At 36.1% G+C, this 17,753-nt stretch overlaps 2 protein-coding genes and 1 long non-coding RNA gene across 5 annotated transcripts; all 3 read right to left on the bottom strand.

The window, feature by feature from the left end:
* Positions 1 to 818: 818 nt before the first annotated feature.
* On the bottom strand, positions 819 to 4,011 carry LOC127414234 (28S ribosomal protein S26, mitochondrial-like). Its single transcript, XM_051652116.1, has 4 exons — positions 3,633 to 4,011; positions 2,627 to 2,773; positions 1,584 to 1,707; positions 819 to 1,083 (listed from the first exon to the last, which is right to left on the bottom strand). Exons 1-4 carry the CDS (start codon positions 3,851 to 3,853, stop codon positions 952 to 954), a joined length of 624 nt encoding a protein of 207 aa, XP_051508076.1. The 5' UTR covers positions 3,854 to 4,011; the 3' UTR covers positions 819 to 951.
* A 1,807-nt stretch (positions 4,012 to 5,818) lies between these two features.
* On the bottom strand, positions 5,819 to 12,964 carry LOC127414238 (neurofilament light polypeptide-like). Its single transcript, XM_051652120.1, has 11 exons — positions 12,908 to 12,964; positions 12,654 to 12,790; positions 12,181 to 12,274; positions 11,906 to 11,989; positions 11,593 to 11,685; positions 11,399 to 11,500; positions 11,286 to 11,304; positions 10,740 to 10,794; positions 7,897 to 9,744; positions 7,197 to 7,321; positions 5,819 to 6,991 (listed from the first exon to the last, which is right to left on the bottom strand). The coding sequence occupies exons 9-11, from the start codon at positions 8,866 to 8,868 to the stop codon at positions 6,931 to 6,933; spliced, it is 1,158 nt and encodes a 385-aa protein (XP_051508080.1). The 5' UTR covers positions 8,869 to 9,744; positions 10,740 to 10,794; positions 11,286 to 11,304; positions 11,399 to 11,500; positions 11,593 to 11,685; positions 11,906 to 11,989; positions 12,181 to 12,274; positions 12,654 to 12,790; positions 12,908 to 12,964; the 3' UTR covers positions 5,819 to 6,930.
* A 1,389-nt stretch (positions 12,965 to 14,353) lies between these two features.
* LOC127414239 (uncharacterized) lies at positions 14,354 to 17,063 on the bottom strand. 3 transcript variants are annotated; one of them, XR_007892767.1, is made up of 4 exons: positions 16,654 to 17,063; positions 16,485 to 16,572; positions 14,687 to 16,384; positions 14,354 to 14,539 (listed from the first exon to the last, which is right to left on the bottom strand). It is a non-coding gene; the product is annotated as an uncharacterized LOC127414239 (long non-coding RNA). The 3 variants fall into 3 exon arrangements; XR_007892768.1 differs by having other exon boundaries at positions 14,354 to 14,931; positions 15,052 to 16,384; XR_007892766.1 differs by having other exon boundaries at positions 14,354 to 16,384; positions 16,654 to 17,046.
* Positions 17,064 to 17,753: the final 690 nt, after the last annotated feature.

Below are 17,753 nucleotides of genomic sequence, written 5' to 3'. Positions count from 1 at the left end.
TTCAAAATGAACGAACCACTCTCTGAGACAACTCGTTCTTCTTAGTCACATAAAAGATTCATTCAAAATGAACGAACCAGTCCATTTATGTGACTTCCGAGTCACATAAAAGATTCATTCAAAATGAACGAACCACTCTCTGAGACTACTCGTTCTTCTGAGTCACATAAAAGATTCATTCAAAATGAATGAACCACTCTCTGAGACTACTCGTTCTTCTGAGTCACATAAAAGATTCATTCAAAATGAACGAACCACTCTCTGAGACAACTGGTTCTTCTTAGTCACATAAAAGATTCATTCAAAATGAACAAACCACTCTCTGAGACTACTCGTTCTTCTGAGTCACATAAAAGATTCGAATCATTCATGAACGACCCATCACTACTTCAGAGAGAGAAGGGTATACATTAGTGTAATAAATGGCAAATCATTACAAAATATTGACATATTATTAATTTGATAATATGGCATCCTGTTTCCCAATTAAATATAATTACCGAGAGTGCCTTTTCATCGTGGTGTTTCTCAAATCACGAAATGAGGAATTTAAATGTTCGTTTAATTGGCAACAAAATGTTAATGTCTCTGTTTTAGTGTAGGTATGTGTGCCACTACTGACTTAAACAACCAGATAAAACTTTGCACAAATGCTGTCGATAAAGCTTAGGTTGTATCTGTAGCTAGAAGCATCTAACTATAATAAGATGCATCTGCATTGATATTGCAAGAAGAAAAACCAAATGACAACACACAAAGGGGTGAGGACCTTCCTTTGACTTTCTATGTTCTTTAAATAAAGTTAAGGACCATCCAAGTCAATTCTAAGAAGCTTTAGTATATATGTGAGACATTTTCAAAAACAAGCACACACAAAAGCATACTGTATATTTAAACCACAACATATATTTTATGTACATAGGAATTTTGGCTCATTAAATGCTACATCTATCACTGAAGCACAGTCCGTTTGACCACACGGCCTTCTTTATCAATGGCAAAATTGTAGTTTTTCGGGTTGTCAAGGGCCTCCTGAATCCTCTGATCAAGATTTTCCAATGTGATGAAGTTCTTTGCCTCTTCCTGCAACACAGATGAATGTAAGAGTGAGAAACCAAATCATATCGCCCAAAAACCCCATAACTGATCAACATTTATGATTCATTTTGAAAAACAAAAGTTTTTCAAGGAAATAATGACTTCATTTTTGAAAATAAAAAAAAAATCTATAATATACAAAAACACAAATATGCATACAGCCTTCATAAAGTTAACTTTGATCAAACTTATCACTTATGTGTATGCAGCTTTGATGGATCAAGTAGAGGGTGAGTTCTGCTGCTGCATGTTATAATTGTTCATATTTAAATGGATAATTTAAAAAAAACTGTTTTTTACAGATTCCAAAATGACTTGACAAATCCTAATATTTTTCTTATAAAATGAGTTTTGCAAACATCCGTTTAACCTTACCCAAAAAAAAAAAAAAAACCTCAATGAGGAGTCCTCTCTTTGGCAAAAAGAAGTCTGCCATTTTGTTCTTTTTAATGCAATCATTACAAACTGCAGAAACTAAGAATAACCTGTAGTTGTAGAATTTCTTTCTCTTTCTCTTTAATATAGTTCTCCAGCTCTTGTTGACGTAAAATAGCTGCTTCTCTCCTCTTCTGTTCCATAATCTCAGCCTCCTTCTGCACGCGCTGCTCTCTGGAAGACCAAATGATAAACATTAATTTCAAACAGCAACAAAATCCAAATGACCCTTCACTAAGCCCCGCCTTAAAAGTGCTTGTGACCAATCCTGTTTTAGCAGCTGTTGCCCTGCCGCCATTACTCTGACACGCATTTGCTATTTTCCAATGGCAGCCTATGGAAGTAATGTGTGTTTGAGTAATTTTAAGCAGGATTTTATAAAAACAATCCAAAAAAATTAAAACACATTGTTGCTGGGTCATTTGTGATAGTGACATGAGTTACCCATAGAAGATACCCGCAGCATTTTTCTTTCTTTAAAAAAAAAAATTCAATAAATCTGGGGAAGAGCATGTTATGGATTAAAGTGTGTCAGCCCTCATTCACAAATGAGCATATAACATCTGCAACGACACCTACATTTGCACTAAGGTAAATTAAAGCTAATAACTGAACGTTAATTCAATTATATATTGATTCATGTCATAGTAAATGCGACAGTAAATAAACAGTTCACAGCATCAAAATGAGTGTTATTAGATGTTACATACAGCTCTGTTCACTTACGCTAATATTATTAGTGTGATCGCTATTAAATTAAGTTTTTCTCTTTTCAAGTGACTGTAATAATCGTTTGCCTTGATTCTGATTCACAGTCTCCACAGTTTTTAAACAAATTACTGTGTAATTTAACAGTTTCTTTTTCAAAAGACTTCAGATAAATATGCATTACAATGTCACTCTTCATATCAGCCCACGTAAAAATATTATCCTTTCCGTTTGAGAATATTTAACCAAAAAAAAACAGTTCATGGCAATCTTCCATTAATTCCAATGGGGAGTTCTGCAGAGCTTGTCGGAGCTTAGCGAAGGGTCAGTTACTTACTGCAGCAAAATGTAATTTCTCTTCATAACTACATCTAAAATGACTCACCGTATTTTCCGCAATCTGAGGTTTTCTGCATCATTCCAGGCCATTAGTGACCGATGCTCTTCAGCCTCCTGTTTGGCTCTCTCCTCTGCCAGGGAACCCACCTCCTCTTCATATCTCTTCCTCAACATCTCCTCTTTGAACTCCAGTCTATAAAACACAAATTTAAATCTGAATACACTGCTTTGAACAAACTGAAAATGCAGAAGAAAACCCAGTGTCTCACTGTCATGTTAAACAGATAGTTCACTGAAAAATGAAAATTCTTTTATCATTTATTCACATTCATGCCATCCCAGATGTGTATGACTTACTTTCTTCTGCAGAACACAAATAAAGATTTTTAGAAGAATATTTCAGCTCTGTAGGTCCATACAATGCAAGTGAATGGTGACCAAAACTTTGGAACTCCAAAAAGCCCATAAAGGCAGCATAAAAGTAATTCATACGACTCCAGCGGTTTACTCCACGTCTTCTGAAGCTAGATGGTGCTAGGAAGTGTAATCAAGTTTGAAATCATGATCGCCAAGGAAACTGCTGTTACGATTTATAGTGAAAAAGGAGTTATATTTTGGTCTGTTCTCACTCAACCGATTGGATCACTTCAGAAGACATTGATTTAACCACTGGAGTCATATGAATTACTTTTACGCTGCCTTTATGGGCTATTTGGAAATTCTAAGTTTTAATCACCATTCACTTGCATAGTATGGACCTACAAAGTTGAGATATTCTTCTAAAAACCTTTATTTGTTTTCTGCAGAAGAAAGAAAGTCATACACATCTGTAAAGTCGTGAGGGTGAGTAAATTATGAGAGAATTTTCATTTTTGGGTGAACTATTCCTTTAAAAGACAAGAGGTTGAGTGACCTTGATATTCGTAAACACGCTCGTAGAAGTAGTAAAAGGTGATTACTTTTTATACTTGTATCAGTGTCAATATATGCCGTTTAATGTTGACTTGATATCATAATCAGTCAAGAAATCATCTAATGACAAGCAGGCTTACCGTAGGGCTCTCACGATCAGATTGTACTCAGTGAAACGTTCCTTTAATACGACCATTTCAACAGGGTCCACGGGAGGGGGGGTCTTGATCCGTCCGAGCTTTGACTTCGCTTTCGGGTCTGTGCGAGATTTTCTACCCCGGACTGTTTCGACCATAACCGCATTCCGAGGAGCGAGAAGGCGAGAGACAGCAATATGGCTTTTTGATAGAGCTCGGAGCATGTTGCAGATAATGTACAGTAATGATAGGCGACTATAAAGAGCACACAGTCAATGCCTGGTCTGAAGAAATAAAACACAAGTGACAACTAACAGCATGGTTATCATTGAGCGTCTGCACTCAGGCCGCCATGTTCTTGAACTTTAACCACGGAAGATATTTCTTTCCTTGATCCGCAAAAGCAGGGTTGAAGGTAACGCTAAACGCTCTCTACTGCCATGCGATGTAAAGAAGTGGAACTGCGAACGTACTTTGAAAAACATGTCAAATAGATTCAGTGCTCACTTTTGCGCGCTGTAATAGTCATAGAGTGGCTGGTTTTTTTTTATTTTTTTTATTTTTTTTTATATAAATAACAGGCTTGTGAACTGTTATTTTTGTTAGTGCAGAGGCTCTGTTAAATATTAATCACTTTTAAAAGGTAAAAGTCTTTGCCTGTGGCATTCCAACACCTACACATTAGCGCCATATTTAATTTTGGAGGGGAATGAAAACGAGGCTGTGAGTCTCTTCAGTGGCATGCACTGTATAAAGTAGTATAAAGGTCCTAGCATATCTAATTTCCTCAGCTTGTGTTTTATGGAGTTTTTTTTTCTACTGAAATGTTTTAGAAAGAAGTTTTTTAATGTTTCGTCAGCTGATATAACCCATTGAAGAAACTGTTAGACTCACAGCCTCGTTTTCATTGCAGAAACTACTAGAACCCCTCTACCAAGGGGGAGACTACAAGGTTAGCAAAACAAAGCATAACCCAGTAGTACACTGACAAGGAGACCAGATGCCATTCTTTTTGAATAGATGTCTACAGAGGAGATGCTTAGGTATAAACTGCTTTTGTGAGGAAACAGCTCATCACTTAATGAATTGGCCACCTGTCTGCCAATTTTCAACATGTTTACACTAAACAATTCTTTTGGAGTGAGATATTTTTGTGGAGTTTACAATGATAAAATTGCTGTTTTTAATAGAAATCACAGATTTTGTAACTTGTGGGTTTCAGTTTACAGCTCTCCCCATTCATTTATATGGTTTCTGCAAATGGTGACTTAATGTCGTAACGTTCTAAACGCAGTTCATAGAGCGCAACAATCTTGTTCTGAAAGTAAAATCCCATAAATTTTTTCCATAGACTAAATCATTTTCAATGATTTCTTATAAACGTTTAAAGACAGACCTACCATGAGCTCTGAGGTTGTTCATCAATGGTGTATGCCTTCTGTTGAAGCCATCAGTCTGTGTTATTTCAACTTCATAAAAAAAAAAAAAAAAAAAGTGTTTAATAGGGGGGTTCCTGGTGAATAATTATACTACCCAAAGAAAGCTTCACCAATCAGAGAACCGTGGCCAACAAAGCCCTCAAAACAAGCCCAGGTGCGACCGCCCACTCCAGTGACGCACTGTGAATGACGCGTAACCAAGTCAGTCTCCCTTTACCCTGAAAATACTAATTATATATTTGAAAATATCAGAAAGATTTAGCAAAAATCAACCTAAATCAATAGTTTTATGTAGTACCATTGCTTTATATTTAATTACATCATTCACAATGCTTCATGGGATTGTAGTTTGTGACCTTCTGAAAGACGATACGTACAGAGTCTTGACTTGCCCAATTTTAAATACTTTTTTGCCTCAAAACAAAGTTTGCAATGTTGGGATTCACTTTGGAGCTGGTTGCCTATGCCAAAAATGAATGGAAAAAATACTTCCGGAACCCAGATGGCTGAAAAAGTGGGAGTGCACTGTTGCGCTCTTTTGACGTCAGGCTTTATATAATTGGCTTGGAAGACTCACGTGATCCAAGTTGACCGTTATGCTCTCTCCAGTGGTAAAGCAGTGGAGGTTGAGATCTCAGTATAAAAGAATCTCTGGCGCTACTCTGAATGAGGTCTGTGAAAATGCTCTCATATTCACATACATAGAGCATGCAGATGCACACTCAAACATACAGAGACATGCCAAACAAATGGTGTTGTATTTGCTTTATTTAGGATGTATTTTGGTGCAAACATACAGCACCAATTAGTTCAGAGACTGTCGTAGTAAACAGGCTCGGTTTCTTGATTATTTACCAAATTACTGATAATTGGCTTACAATAAACTAGATGACGCAACAGAAGCAGATAAGAGCATGATAATTTTCTTTAACCATGACTTTATCCTACTCTTAATTTTCAGTCATGCTTTTGTCAAGTCGAACACTGTGAAACAATACAATCAGATATCCTCAACAAAACACACAACATAAGAAGCAGAATTGACAGAGCAATTTAAATTCTACTACATTCAATGTACTGTAAATAATACAGTCTATAAGCTAAAATATAACAGAACTGTTGCTCTTACTACTGTACATGTAAGCTAAAGAGCCAGGGATGGTTGACAGTGTCGTGTTGGCTTATTCTTGGTCTGGTATCATATTAAGAAATGAATTAGCTTCAGTCCATTGCACATCACCCAAAGCAAGACTAGATTTAACAACAATCCACCTTCACAAACAATTGGTTAAAAGTTTGCATAGCAGGGGCTTGCTGGCTAATCAGATGCTCAACGGGTGTTAGGAGTCAAACATAAATACAATAAGTTTAAGATTTACTTGCAGAACAATATATTACCTTTGTAAGGTCGACTACAAGAATTCAGCCAACATGACACTGAGCTCTGGCTGAGTGAGTGCTGCTTTTAGCAATGTCTCCAAGGTGGCCATATTTTTATTTAGAGTGTAAAGAAGAAGGGGGACCTCTTTTAATGTACCTCTTGTGTGACACAAGGGCTCGTCTGTCTTTAAATCAATGATTTACTATTTAGTTTCATGGTTAGATGCTTGGGGTAAGGTAAATGAAGAACCAGGAATGGAGGTAAATGCAAAATGGACTTGGGTGTGGCAAAGAGGGTCTGGTGTGGGGGTTCTAGGTTAGAAGGGTGGTTTTGGAAAAACAAATCTAGGTGCTTCATGGTGTTTGAAATGAAACATGGTTGGTATTTCAGGACCTTAAGGGTAATTTTATGATCTAAAATTGTTTTATTTGGCACAAGAGTATTTAAAGAAAGAAAATGATGAATGTGTGTTTTCAGTTGTTTAGGCAAGAACTGGGAGGGTGGAATATGTCAATCGAAATTCTTCTCCCTCCAGGAGTTTCCTGTTGAGACAAAAGTTAATGTACTGTAAGTATAAAACAAAAGACAATAAAAAAAATCACATCAATGTATTTGTGATCTCAAGTTAGTTATTTGAATTCCACATTTTTTTAGTATAAACATGCACAGGAATGTTTTTTTTTTTGTTTTTTTTTTTAAAATTTTTTTATATAAAGTAAAATGTAATGCTGTCAATAATGCTGTTACCTGTAAGCCGCAATCTCAACATCCAAAGCCATCTTAACATTAAGCAGGTCTTGGTACTCCCGCAAATAGAGTGACATTTCATCTTTCGCTTCAGCAATGTCCCGCTCTAGGTCACTTATCTTCCCCTACATCAAGTTCACAGAAGCATTCAAAGAATAAATCTATGACAAAATTCAATTGTATCAAACATCCAATATTTGTGATAGAGACAGAGTATTAAGTAGAATGTCTTAGATAAAGCAGATTTTTCTCTGCAGTGCCGATCCTTTTAGAATCAGAATTTTAGCTGTAATTACTCCAAAGAAACAGTCATGACTCAGCATTGATTGAATGAGTCAGCATCAGTTACATTTCATAGATTCATTAGTTGGATGGAAATGCATTTTGCTTCCACCTAATAATGACAAAAGAAGGGAGGACCCATTAGAAACTATTCCATTACTGTTGAGACTGTATATACATAGAAAATTACAGGACAGCTGTAACTTTTGACAAATGTACAGTCTCCCACCTTGTTGAAACTGAGTTATTACTAAAATCGGGTCTTTGATTATGATCTGTCCTGTGACAGATGGATTTGACTCAACTATGCTCAAATCAGAGAAATCAGTGTGAGACTATTTTGTAATCAACATTCAGAGTTGGCATAGTTACTGCATTTCGCCTTTGTAGGGCAGTATCGTTATTATTTAAAGTATACCTGGTAATTGGTGACTTCAGTGTTCTGCGTCTCCTCTAGTTCACCTAGTTGTGCACTCAGTGACTCAATGGCATTCCTCAGCGCCTCAACCTCAGCGGAACGGGACTGCAGCAGTTGTCGGTACTCAGCTGTCTCTTCACGCACCAAGCGCACAGCCTTCTCCTGTTTATCAGTCAGCGCCACTACACTTGCCACCTTACCCTGATACCAGGCTTCAGCTGTCTGCATGTTGTGTCCAGCCAGGCTCTCAAACTGCGATCGGATCTCTCTGAGAGCAGCCGACAGGTCTGGTCTGCTTGTGTCCAACTCCACACTGAGGCTGGCCACCTGTAGCTGGACCCTCAGCCCCTCTATCTCCTCTGCAAACACTTGCTTCAGGAATGCCAACTCCTGCGCCAGGGAGACCAAACAGGCTTCTGCATCACTGCTGCACAGCATGGCCCTGCTTGCCTCCTCCTTCAGCCGCTGCAAGTCTTCTTCTGTCCGAATACGCAGGCGTGCCTCTTCCTCCAAGCGTTCGTGCAGCTGTGCATGGGTCTCCCGCAGCTGGTCCCTCTTCGCTTCCATGCATGCTTTAATCTGGGCTTCTTGGTGCAACTGCTCCCTGAGCCCCCGTACTTCTTGTATGTAGAGCTGCTGCACCCTGGAGGGCTGACTCTGCCTGCGCCGTAGGGCCTCCAGCTGCAGAAGCAGTGCCCGGTTTTGCTGCTCAAGGTGGCGCACCTTCTCAATGTAGGATGCAAAGCGGTTGTTTAGCCCCACCAACTGTTCTCTTTCCTGGGCCCGCAGCTCCAGCAGCTCTGCATTCACTACACTCACCTGACTCAGGTCCATCTGCTCCCAGCGCTGCAATGGCTCCAAACGCATTGGCCACCTGGAGGAAGAGAGGTGCCCTTGGGAGAGCCGGTAGGTGGTGTGGGAGTCATCCCATCGTCGGGACAGGGAGGAAGAAATGAAAAGGTTGAAGCTCATAATGCAGGATGTTTTTGTTGCTTTTTTGTTTGGTTTTCAAATTATGTTGATTTGTTGGTTGAGAAGTTGTTCTCTTTAAGTCCCCCTTGTTCTGCACACCATTAGTGGAGATGAACCGGCACTGCACCAGTTCAGAAATGCTGCAGAGCAGTCTGCTTTATAAAGGGCACACATACTGTACACAGTCTCTCCCTGCATACACACACACAGCTTGCCTCTGCTTTCTCAGCCAATGAGTGTTCTCAGCAGTGTCGTGATGCTGCAGATTGGTTTTCTGTTTCTTTCTTGGCTCGAGAAGCATATCAGAGGAAGTAGGGCATATTGATTTGTTTATTAGGGTCACTCTGCATGTTTTCAGAAGAAATTTTGGAATGTTGTTCAAATAGCAACATGATTCGATGTTAAAAAACAGACAGTGATGAAATCCATGCAGTCAGATTAAGAATATAGGAATAAATAACTGTAAATATTGTGGAGGTAAGAACAATAGAGGAGATAAAATAAAATAGTGACATACTGTAGAATATCATAGGTACCAAGTCTCAAGGTCCATAACAAGATCGGAAAAACAGTAATATTTTTTTCTTTTTTTTATTAACTATACAATTCTATAAAATGTATTAGACAAACATTGTATGAAAATAATTGAAACCTAATTGTTAAATAGTTCTATTTAATAATGCAATTGAAATAAATAAATATAATAAAGGGATAACATTAGTCCATGATGCATGGTGTTAAGGTCTTGCTTTAAAGATCTTAAACCTTTGTGTCTAGTTCACTCTCTCCCAGGAATTGTGTTGCTTCTGGCTGACATCTTTTGCTCTCAGAAAGGCAATTTTCAGAGAGCACATCTGATTCACCAATGTCTCCTAGCTGTGATGTAAAAAAAAAAAAACATACTAAATATTATTTCAAATTTGCAGGAACGGAAAGTTTCAATAGCAATATACAGTACAATAAATTCTAGTAGATAATTCTGCCATCAGAACCAAAGTTATTAAACTATGGGAGTGAATTACTATGTATTACAGCAATTCAACAATGCAATAAAATGAAGTATTTAACATAACAAAAACCTCAAACTTTGTTCTTTAACATAAAATATCCAAAGATTTTTACATGCTGGCTCAATAATTGTATTTTGTACATTTCTAATGAAAAATGTACCTTTAAAGGGATAGTTCACCCAAAAATGAAAATTCTATCACACTTATTCCATCTCAGATGTGCATGACATTCTGTCTTCAGCAGAACACAAATTATGATTTGTAGAAGAATATTTCAGCTCTGCAGGTCCATACAATACAAGTGAATGGTGACCAGAACTCAGCAGGTAGAAAGAGGACATAAAGGCAGTATAAAAGTAATCCATATGACTCAAGTGTTTAAATCCATATTTTCAGAAGTGATATGATAGGTGTGGTTGAGAAACAGTTCAATTATTAAGTCCAAATTTTACTATCAATATCCATCTTTGACCAGCCTAAACCTAGGTGGCTGAATGTGAAAGTGAACGTGTAGATTTTCAGTGAAAAATTACTTAAATATTGATCTGTTTCTCACCCACACCTATCATATCACTTCTGAAGACATGGATTAAACTACTGGAGTTTTATGGATTACCTTTATGATGCCTCTATGTGCTTTTTGGACCTTCTGAGCTTTGATCATATACTTGCATTGTGTGTTCCAACAGAGTTGAAATATTCTTTTAAAAATCTTAATTTGTGTTCAGCAGAAGAAAGTCAAACACATCTGGGATGGCATGAGGGTGAGTAAATGATGAGAGAATTTTCATTTTTGGGTGAACTATCCCTTTAAGTAATTTATGTTGCAATTATGTCACTAATTAAACTACATAAATTTACCTGTGGTGTGCACTCTGTCACAAGGTCCCTCAGCACATACAGCTCCTGTTGTACACTGAAAAACAATTAATTATCTTTTTTTTTTTTTCTTGAGATATTAAGCAATCCAAAAGCAGCAAGTTAACACAATGAAGCAGTCAGCATGATAAAGAGATAATTAATCTTTGTAGATGATTTCAATGAACAATCAAAATAAATATTGTGACGTTTTTTTTTTTTTTGTTTGTTTGTTTTTTACAGGCTCATGGATATTTACATTCCCTCTGTATAGTCCTTTCCCATTTCTGGGAAGTTATTTTGGTTTTGTGAAGTACTTATAAACTTCAATTGTGAAAATATAACTCTGTTACAGGGTAATTATATGAAAGACTTTAAAACAAGTTTTTAAAAAATCATCATTATTCACTAGTAATTATATTATTATTCATTAATGATTTAACTTGGCCATTAACTTAATGGCCTCAAACATGAATTAACTCATGTTAAAATAAATAAGTTAAATAAGTTAATACTGCTATTAACTTGAGATAAAAAATTTAAACTTACTCTCTACCTTGAACTGCCCCTGTGATTCATAAGTGAAGAGAATAAAAGTGAGCTGTGTTAATAACAGTGGTAACTCTTTTACATAAGTGATATAAAATACCAATGAAACTCACAGTATGCATGTAAAATCTGTAAAATCAGCCAAACACCAGCCATAATGCTTTCAAAAGGCAGCACTATTACACGTAGATCCTCCACTGTTCTCTCCCCCTTGTCTGGAAAGAGAAGATTAATGAACAATAAAATATCGACCTCTGTAATCCAGCATTATAACTAACTGCAATATTGTTTAGGTGTTAACACTTACACACTTGTAGTATTAATTCTGTAACAAGAGATACAGAGTTGACCACTGGCAGATCTGCCACCCCATACATGAACAAAACTGTGTAAATTACATCTAGAAAAGAGAAAACGTTTTTAAGATATTCAGCATTGATTCTAAAGGAATGATTAGAGGGAAATTCCTAAAAAAAAAAAAAAAATTGCAACATCAGGAGATATGTATTTTTTGTTTGTTTGTTTATATAATTATTAGATTTTTTTTTTAAATAATGTTTAATAATGTTTTCAAATTGACTTTCTGTCCACATTTTCTGATTCTTATGGTATTTTGTTACCAGGAACCATTCTGGAGAACCGCTCAGGTGCAATTGCAATCAAAACATGGAGTAGAACTGTGACCAACATCCATCCATAACGTCCTGTGATCAATGACATATTTTAATAGTCATGTTAGAACTTCTGTAAGCCTGTGCTATGCAATCAAAGCCATAACATAGAATAATGACATAGAGGGTATAGCACAGGGCTTGGTATAGCAAACAAATCACGAAAAATGGCTACAATGGTTGTTTTTATAGAATGTGTGTGCTGACATTTTATACCAACTTACCATTAGTGTACTCCAGAATCTTGTAAAGATAATACAAAATAAATGCGCTATGCCCGATGAGCGTAACAACCATAATGTTTACCCAAAACTAAATCTGGGGAAAAAACACAGAGACAGAGAGTGGGAGAAAATGAAATACTGTCATCATCAATACAGCCAGTATGTTACTTTAATGAGTATAATTTAAACTGTATAAAACAAAAAGAGTGGGGAGAAAAAAAAAAAAAGACAACTAAATCCAAATGGATGTTCTCTATAAACATAATATTTCCCAGTCAATTTATTGTTATTGGCATATTTTTGGCTGTACATATGCTAATTTTCCTGCCCTCCCTTCTCATTTTGTAACAAAAGTTTGATTATTCAATTTAAACAGGAAGACTGCCAATCTGAGGAAACACTAAAAATAAACATTTTGATGTGTGACATGTATAATGAAGCTTTTGTGTGTGTGTGTGTGTGTGTGTACTTACAACATCTCAATATAAGTATACAAAGTTGCCTTTTGTCAGGTTTTTACAAATGTATTGACGAATTACTGGAATTGGAAGGACTATGAAAGATATGGCAGCAGTTATTCCCCCAAAGGCATATGTCATTATTATCATGGCTGAAAATGAAAACAGATATACATTGTGAATTAATGACTATCGTTAAATAAGGCCTCAGAAAGAACTAAATAAGAAAATGGGATCCTGAATAACTGATAAATATGAATCCTACTTACATTCGTCAACACTTGATGATCTTTTGTTGCTTGACTGCATGAGAACGTGTCTTAAAGATTCTACATGAGAGCAATCATAAAGCAATGTTGGTGTGACCACATACTGTACGTATTTTCATTACAAAACATGAAGCCTGGAATGGGGACAGTTGCTTAACAATTTCCACTGGCCCCGGTCATGTGGCATTAAAGATTCTATTGTAAATCAGTTTTATTCTATGTGTTAGGTGTAAATAGTATTATGTGAAATTATATAAAAACATAGAATGATAAATATAATTTAAGCAGTTATATGTGACAACTGAACATGGAAATCTGGGATTTGCCTCAGTTTCTAAAGCACACAAATTAAGGTAGACAACATTTTACATACTTATTACAGATCGAAGGGAAAAATGAACATCAAAAAACTGTGGGACGCAAACATCGATTAAAGCCTTAAGAAATGCTGGTGTGGATGACAGCAGAATAACCCCAACAACAACAAGCATAACTTCAGTCCACTGAGATGTATTCCAAAGATCATGAAGAACTACTATAAAAGAAAGATGAAACATGTGTTACATAAAGGTCTAACCATAAATTAGGTCCAGACAGAATTTGCAGACTTTTTCTGCATTTGTGTGCTGCATAATAATAATACATTTTATTTTTAGTTTAAAACTGGCTGCATTACCTGAGCAAAATGCTGTTGCAATAAGAAGATATGCAATGGGAATGCTTAAATATTCAATAATTCTCTGGATGTGATCTGGAAAATCAACTGGAAAGGCATATGAAAGGTATATGTGGGTTTACCACAAAACACGAAGAGCTCAGTTCCACAGCTTGCGCAGCATCTGTTATTTGGCTCATCAGGTCCATCTCAACACATTGAATTCATTCATTCATTTCTATCTGCACTCAGCCATTTTGTTTATTAACCTTAACTGTAATCAATATACAGTACAATGCCACACAATACAACTTAATTAATGTCAGAGGGGCAATTTCGTTTATTTTTTTAATTTATTTTTTGGTATACAGGATGGATTGGACAAAAACAGAAACTGCAATACAGGTGATGACACAGAGATATGGTAGACTGTAGCATAAGAGTTAGAATAAGTTATAGAAACACAGCAGAGTATCCTATTTATACTCTATGTACTGTATGTAGATGTATGTATAAAATATTTAACTGAATTTATAATATGTGAAATATATAAGAATGTAAGTGTAATAACAACTGAAACAAATATACAATGAGTTATACAATGTTATATACAATGAAATACAAAAATACATGGATTGTACAATGCAGTGTTCAATCACATCTCCTTTTAAGCAAACATCAAGTTCTATCCCAGAATTGAAGATATATAATAGCTTATATAAACACTAATTCGATCCGATCTTTGCATATATATATAGGGTATTATGTGATACATCTCTGTTGATTTCATGTTCATGGCTTTAGAACATAAAATGCTTCACAGAATAAAAGATGAACAGAAACAGAAAAACAGTCTTTCATTAAAATGTACATACCTGAAACCACTCTATTCCAGTGAAAATATGGGGCCATGAGGAATAACAAAATGATCCTCGTCATATTAATTGTTGCACACATTGTCACCTCAACTACAGACCCTGAGCAAAGCAGAAGCTCAAAATGATGAATATGAATATATATATATATATATATATATATATATATATATATATATATATATAATGATTATTATTATTATTATTATTTGAGAATGTAAACTTAGATAAAATGCTTGGGATGCTTACCCTCAATTACACCCCATAGAGAAAATGCAATAAATAAACAGATGTTGGGACAGACAACTTGCAAATAATGTATGTACACAGGTCTTGTGCGGGTGTCTGTGGAGGAACAGGAACATCATATCTCAAGTGCAACTGTTTAATTTATTAGTTACTTAGCTAATAGAAGAATTCTGAGATGAAGAATATCATCTCTGAATGCTATTCTGAGATGCGGGTTGGTGCTGTTTTGGCGACACGAGGGGGACCTACACAATATTAGGCAGGTGGTTTTAATGTTGTGGCTGATATATATATATAAATCATCCATACAGTATTTTTTCAAAGTTAATGTATAAAAGTGAATTTCAACTCCACACATGACTTACCCAGCTGCCCTATTTCCACAGTTGTGGAGGTCACTGAATATTCTGTGTGAACTTCACACATGTATTCCCCTTGTCAGCAGTCTGGACATTTTTTTGTCTCATTGAAAAGTTGCCTTTGGGAATTTCTTCAATGAAGAGTCAGCCCTGTCTCTATAACTCTTTTGAATGGATTCTGGATATACTGTCCCATTTTGGAAAAGCAGCACAGGGATGATGTCTGAACTTTTGTCAACCTTTTTACAAGTGACCTCCTCAAAATGTTGAGGAGGAATATATGAGTCAACCATGCAATTAAGAACAACCTCCTCACCAATATACGCAAACACAACATGTTGTTCTCTTGTCACAACTACATGCTCTGTAATATACAAAATAAAAATATGGTCATCTTTATTACATAAAATATAGCAGCAATTAGTAATATGTTTTAAATATCTACAGTGACCCCCAAAGTATTTGGACACTTAAGTCACAGTTAAAAAAACATAATTGCATTAGATACAAAATACCAAACCAAGTTGCATCTGCAAAGAAATAATTCAAGAGCTTTTCTCAGAACTAACTTCATTTTTCTTAGCCATTTTTGCTTTTAAATTACTTTGAACCAACTGGTCTTAAGGTCATTTTAGTGGATGTGTGAAGTCAGTTCACCTCAAGTCAACGTGTTTCACAAAGTCCACAGTGTGATCAAATATTTTTGTCTTAATTCTGAACAATATCTCTATTGCTAAATAATTACAAAATTAAACTTGTTTTTGTGAAAGAAGATTCTTGAAATGTGTTTGTGCTATGTCTTAAAACTAAACGCCATTTGGTTTGATATTTTGTTATATAATGCAAAGACATTCAGACATTTTTAAGTGTGACTGAAGTGTCCAAATACTTTTTGTGAATGAAAGCCTCATTTGGTACCAGTCTGTATCCTACTTGTATGATAAACACATTGACATATTAAAAGATTTGTATTAAATAGGGATAAATACTTACCTACATGTTTAATTTGAACAGAGATTTCCCCAACTTCCTCATAGGAGTAAACTACACATTTGTAGATACCCGTGTCTGCAACAGATATGTTTTCCAACAGAATTGAAAAGTTCACTTTAAATATCTGGTCAGAAAAAAAAATGTGCTCTGTTCCTGTAAGACTGATACTGAGCCTCAGGTCTAACCTCTCCATTCTGAAACAGTTGCACTACTGTCTGTTCATCTGTCCTTTTCCATTCAACCTCCAGCTCCTCCAGAGGTAATGGGTTTTCCACAAAGCAGGACAGTATTGTGGATCCCCCTAGTTGTGCAACCAGAGGATAAAGAGGCCCTTGTACATAGAACCCTTCAAAAAATAAAACGTGAAAAACTAGTGATTCCGCTGGAATTATAAGCAAAGCACACATTTCAAAAAGACACAATGTAACAATATCTTTGTTTCTTACCTTCAGATGTAAGCAGAACTGCTGCTGATATCAAGGTTCTAAAGAAGTTCATGTTCAAGATCTAGTAATTCTGTGCAGCAACCAAGCTCTGACAAATAAACAAAGCCCTACAGTAAGAACTCATGCAGAGACGAGGAACATTTGAGTGTGCAATATGAGTTCTTCTTACCTTCTTTTTATTGGGCTGTAATGGTGCAACATGGACTGTTACGTCCCTATGTGACGTTAATGTGTTGTTTCTTTTGGAGTGCTCTTTTTTTTCCTCTCGGTTTCTGTCTTTCACTTTTACTTTCGCAGGTTTAACGTTCTGGTTGGTTTTCTCCCTGTCAATCATCCGAAGAAGTCCGGCGTGATGACGTCACCGTGAGGTCTATGGCCATAACCGGAAGCCCGCGAAGATATAAAACGGTACGCCAACGCCATCACCGGGTCCCTTGCTTGCCGCTGAGACAGGAGGACCTCTTCCCGGGGTAACTCACATTGCGACGGCTTTTGCAGTCAAATGCTCATAATATCGGGTGAAAATAATGAAAACAAGCTTGAAGAATATTATTAGCTTTCCATGTTTTACAGTAATACTATTTTGGAAAATATTGTCTAAGCCGTTTAAGAGTTATCGACAAATGTGTCTGGAATATCAAAAACAAAACTAACTTAACCTCGCTATTTTTTGTTTGGTTAGTATAGTTTAGATACGACGTCACGGACGTTGAAGAGTTTTGTTTCTACATTTTTTTTTTTTTGCTTTAGATAGGTTTATTAGATCAAAAAGATTAGGAATATAAGACGTTTTGGTTTTATTCATTTCTTTTAATTGGTAATGTCCAATGCTTTTTCTTCCTCGTCTTGTTTGGATGTACATAGTGTAAATATTTTCTTGTAATTAATACTTTTGGATTGTTTGGACACTTTTGGGTCACGGTTGCGAATTGTAAATAAACCCGTGTATATATTTCACTACACTGTTTCCGTCTGCCTCATTTCCCTCTCCCAGTGTGTAAACGTTGTGTTTTGTGTTAATGTCGCCCTCCCCACTCCCTAGACAACAATAAACATGGACTTTGACAGAGGATGAACATATTTGTGCTACTTAAGCCATATCTCTGTAGCTGAAAACAGGGTTTTTTTTGTGTCTTGACCAAGGTTGTGACAAGGAAGTTGAAGGGAAAAGTCAAATAATCTATATATGACCACAAGCAATAAACACAAAAAATGGCATTTGGATATTTCTCCCCACAAATGAGAGATCATTATTACAATAAATAAAAT

This window comes from Myxocyprinus asiaticus, chromosome 23 (genome assembly GCF_019703515.2).
Source record: "Myxocyprinus asiaticus isolate MX2 ecotype Aquarium Trade chromosome 23, UBuf_Myxa_2, whole genome shotgun sequence".
Classification (NCBI taxonomy): Eukaryota; Metazoa; Chordata; class Actinopteri; order Cypriniformes; family Catostomidae; genus Myxocyprinus; species Myxocyprinus asiaticus.
The sequence above is the reverse complement of the archived record's forward strand: the minus strand, read 5'-3'. Positions and strand labels throughout refer to the sequence as shown.

What these genes read in the sequence shown, in the direction of transcription:
- LOC127414238 (XM_051652120.1), bottom strand. Translation starts at nt 8,868, where the DNA reads ATGAGCTTCAACCTTTTCATTTCTTCCTCCCTGTCCCGACGATGGGAT. An exon ending in CTGAAGTCACCAATTACCAG is followed by an intron (nt 7,322 to 7,896) that starts GTATACTTTAAA and finishes AACTTGATGTAG; the next exon opens with GGGAAGATAAGTGACCTAGA. An exon ending in GTTGAGATTGCGGCTTACAG is followed by an intron (nt 6,992 to 7,196) that starts GTAACAGCATTA and finishes TTGTCTCAACAG; the next exon opens with GAAACTCCTGGAGGGAGAAG.
- LOC127414234 (XM_051652116.1), bottom strand. Translation starts at nt 3,853, where the DNA reads ATGCTCCGAGCTCTATCAAAAAGCCATATTGCTGTCTCTCGCCTTCTC. An exon ending in CTGATCGTGAGAGCCCTACG is followed by an intron (nt 2,774 to 3,632) that starts GTAAGCCTGCTT and finishes TGTGTTTTATAG; the next exon opens with ACTGGAGTTCAAAGAGGAGA. An exon ending in CTCAGATTGCGGAAAATACG is followed by an intron (nt 1,708 to 2,626) that starts GTGAGTCATTTT and finishes TTGGTCTTCCAG; the next exon opens with AGAGCAGCGCGTGCAGAAGG.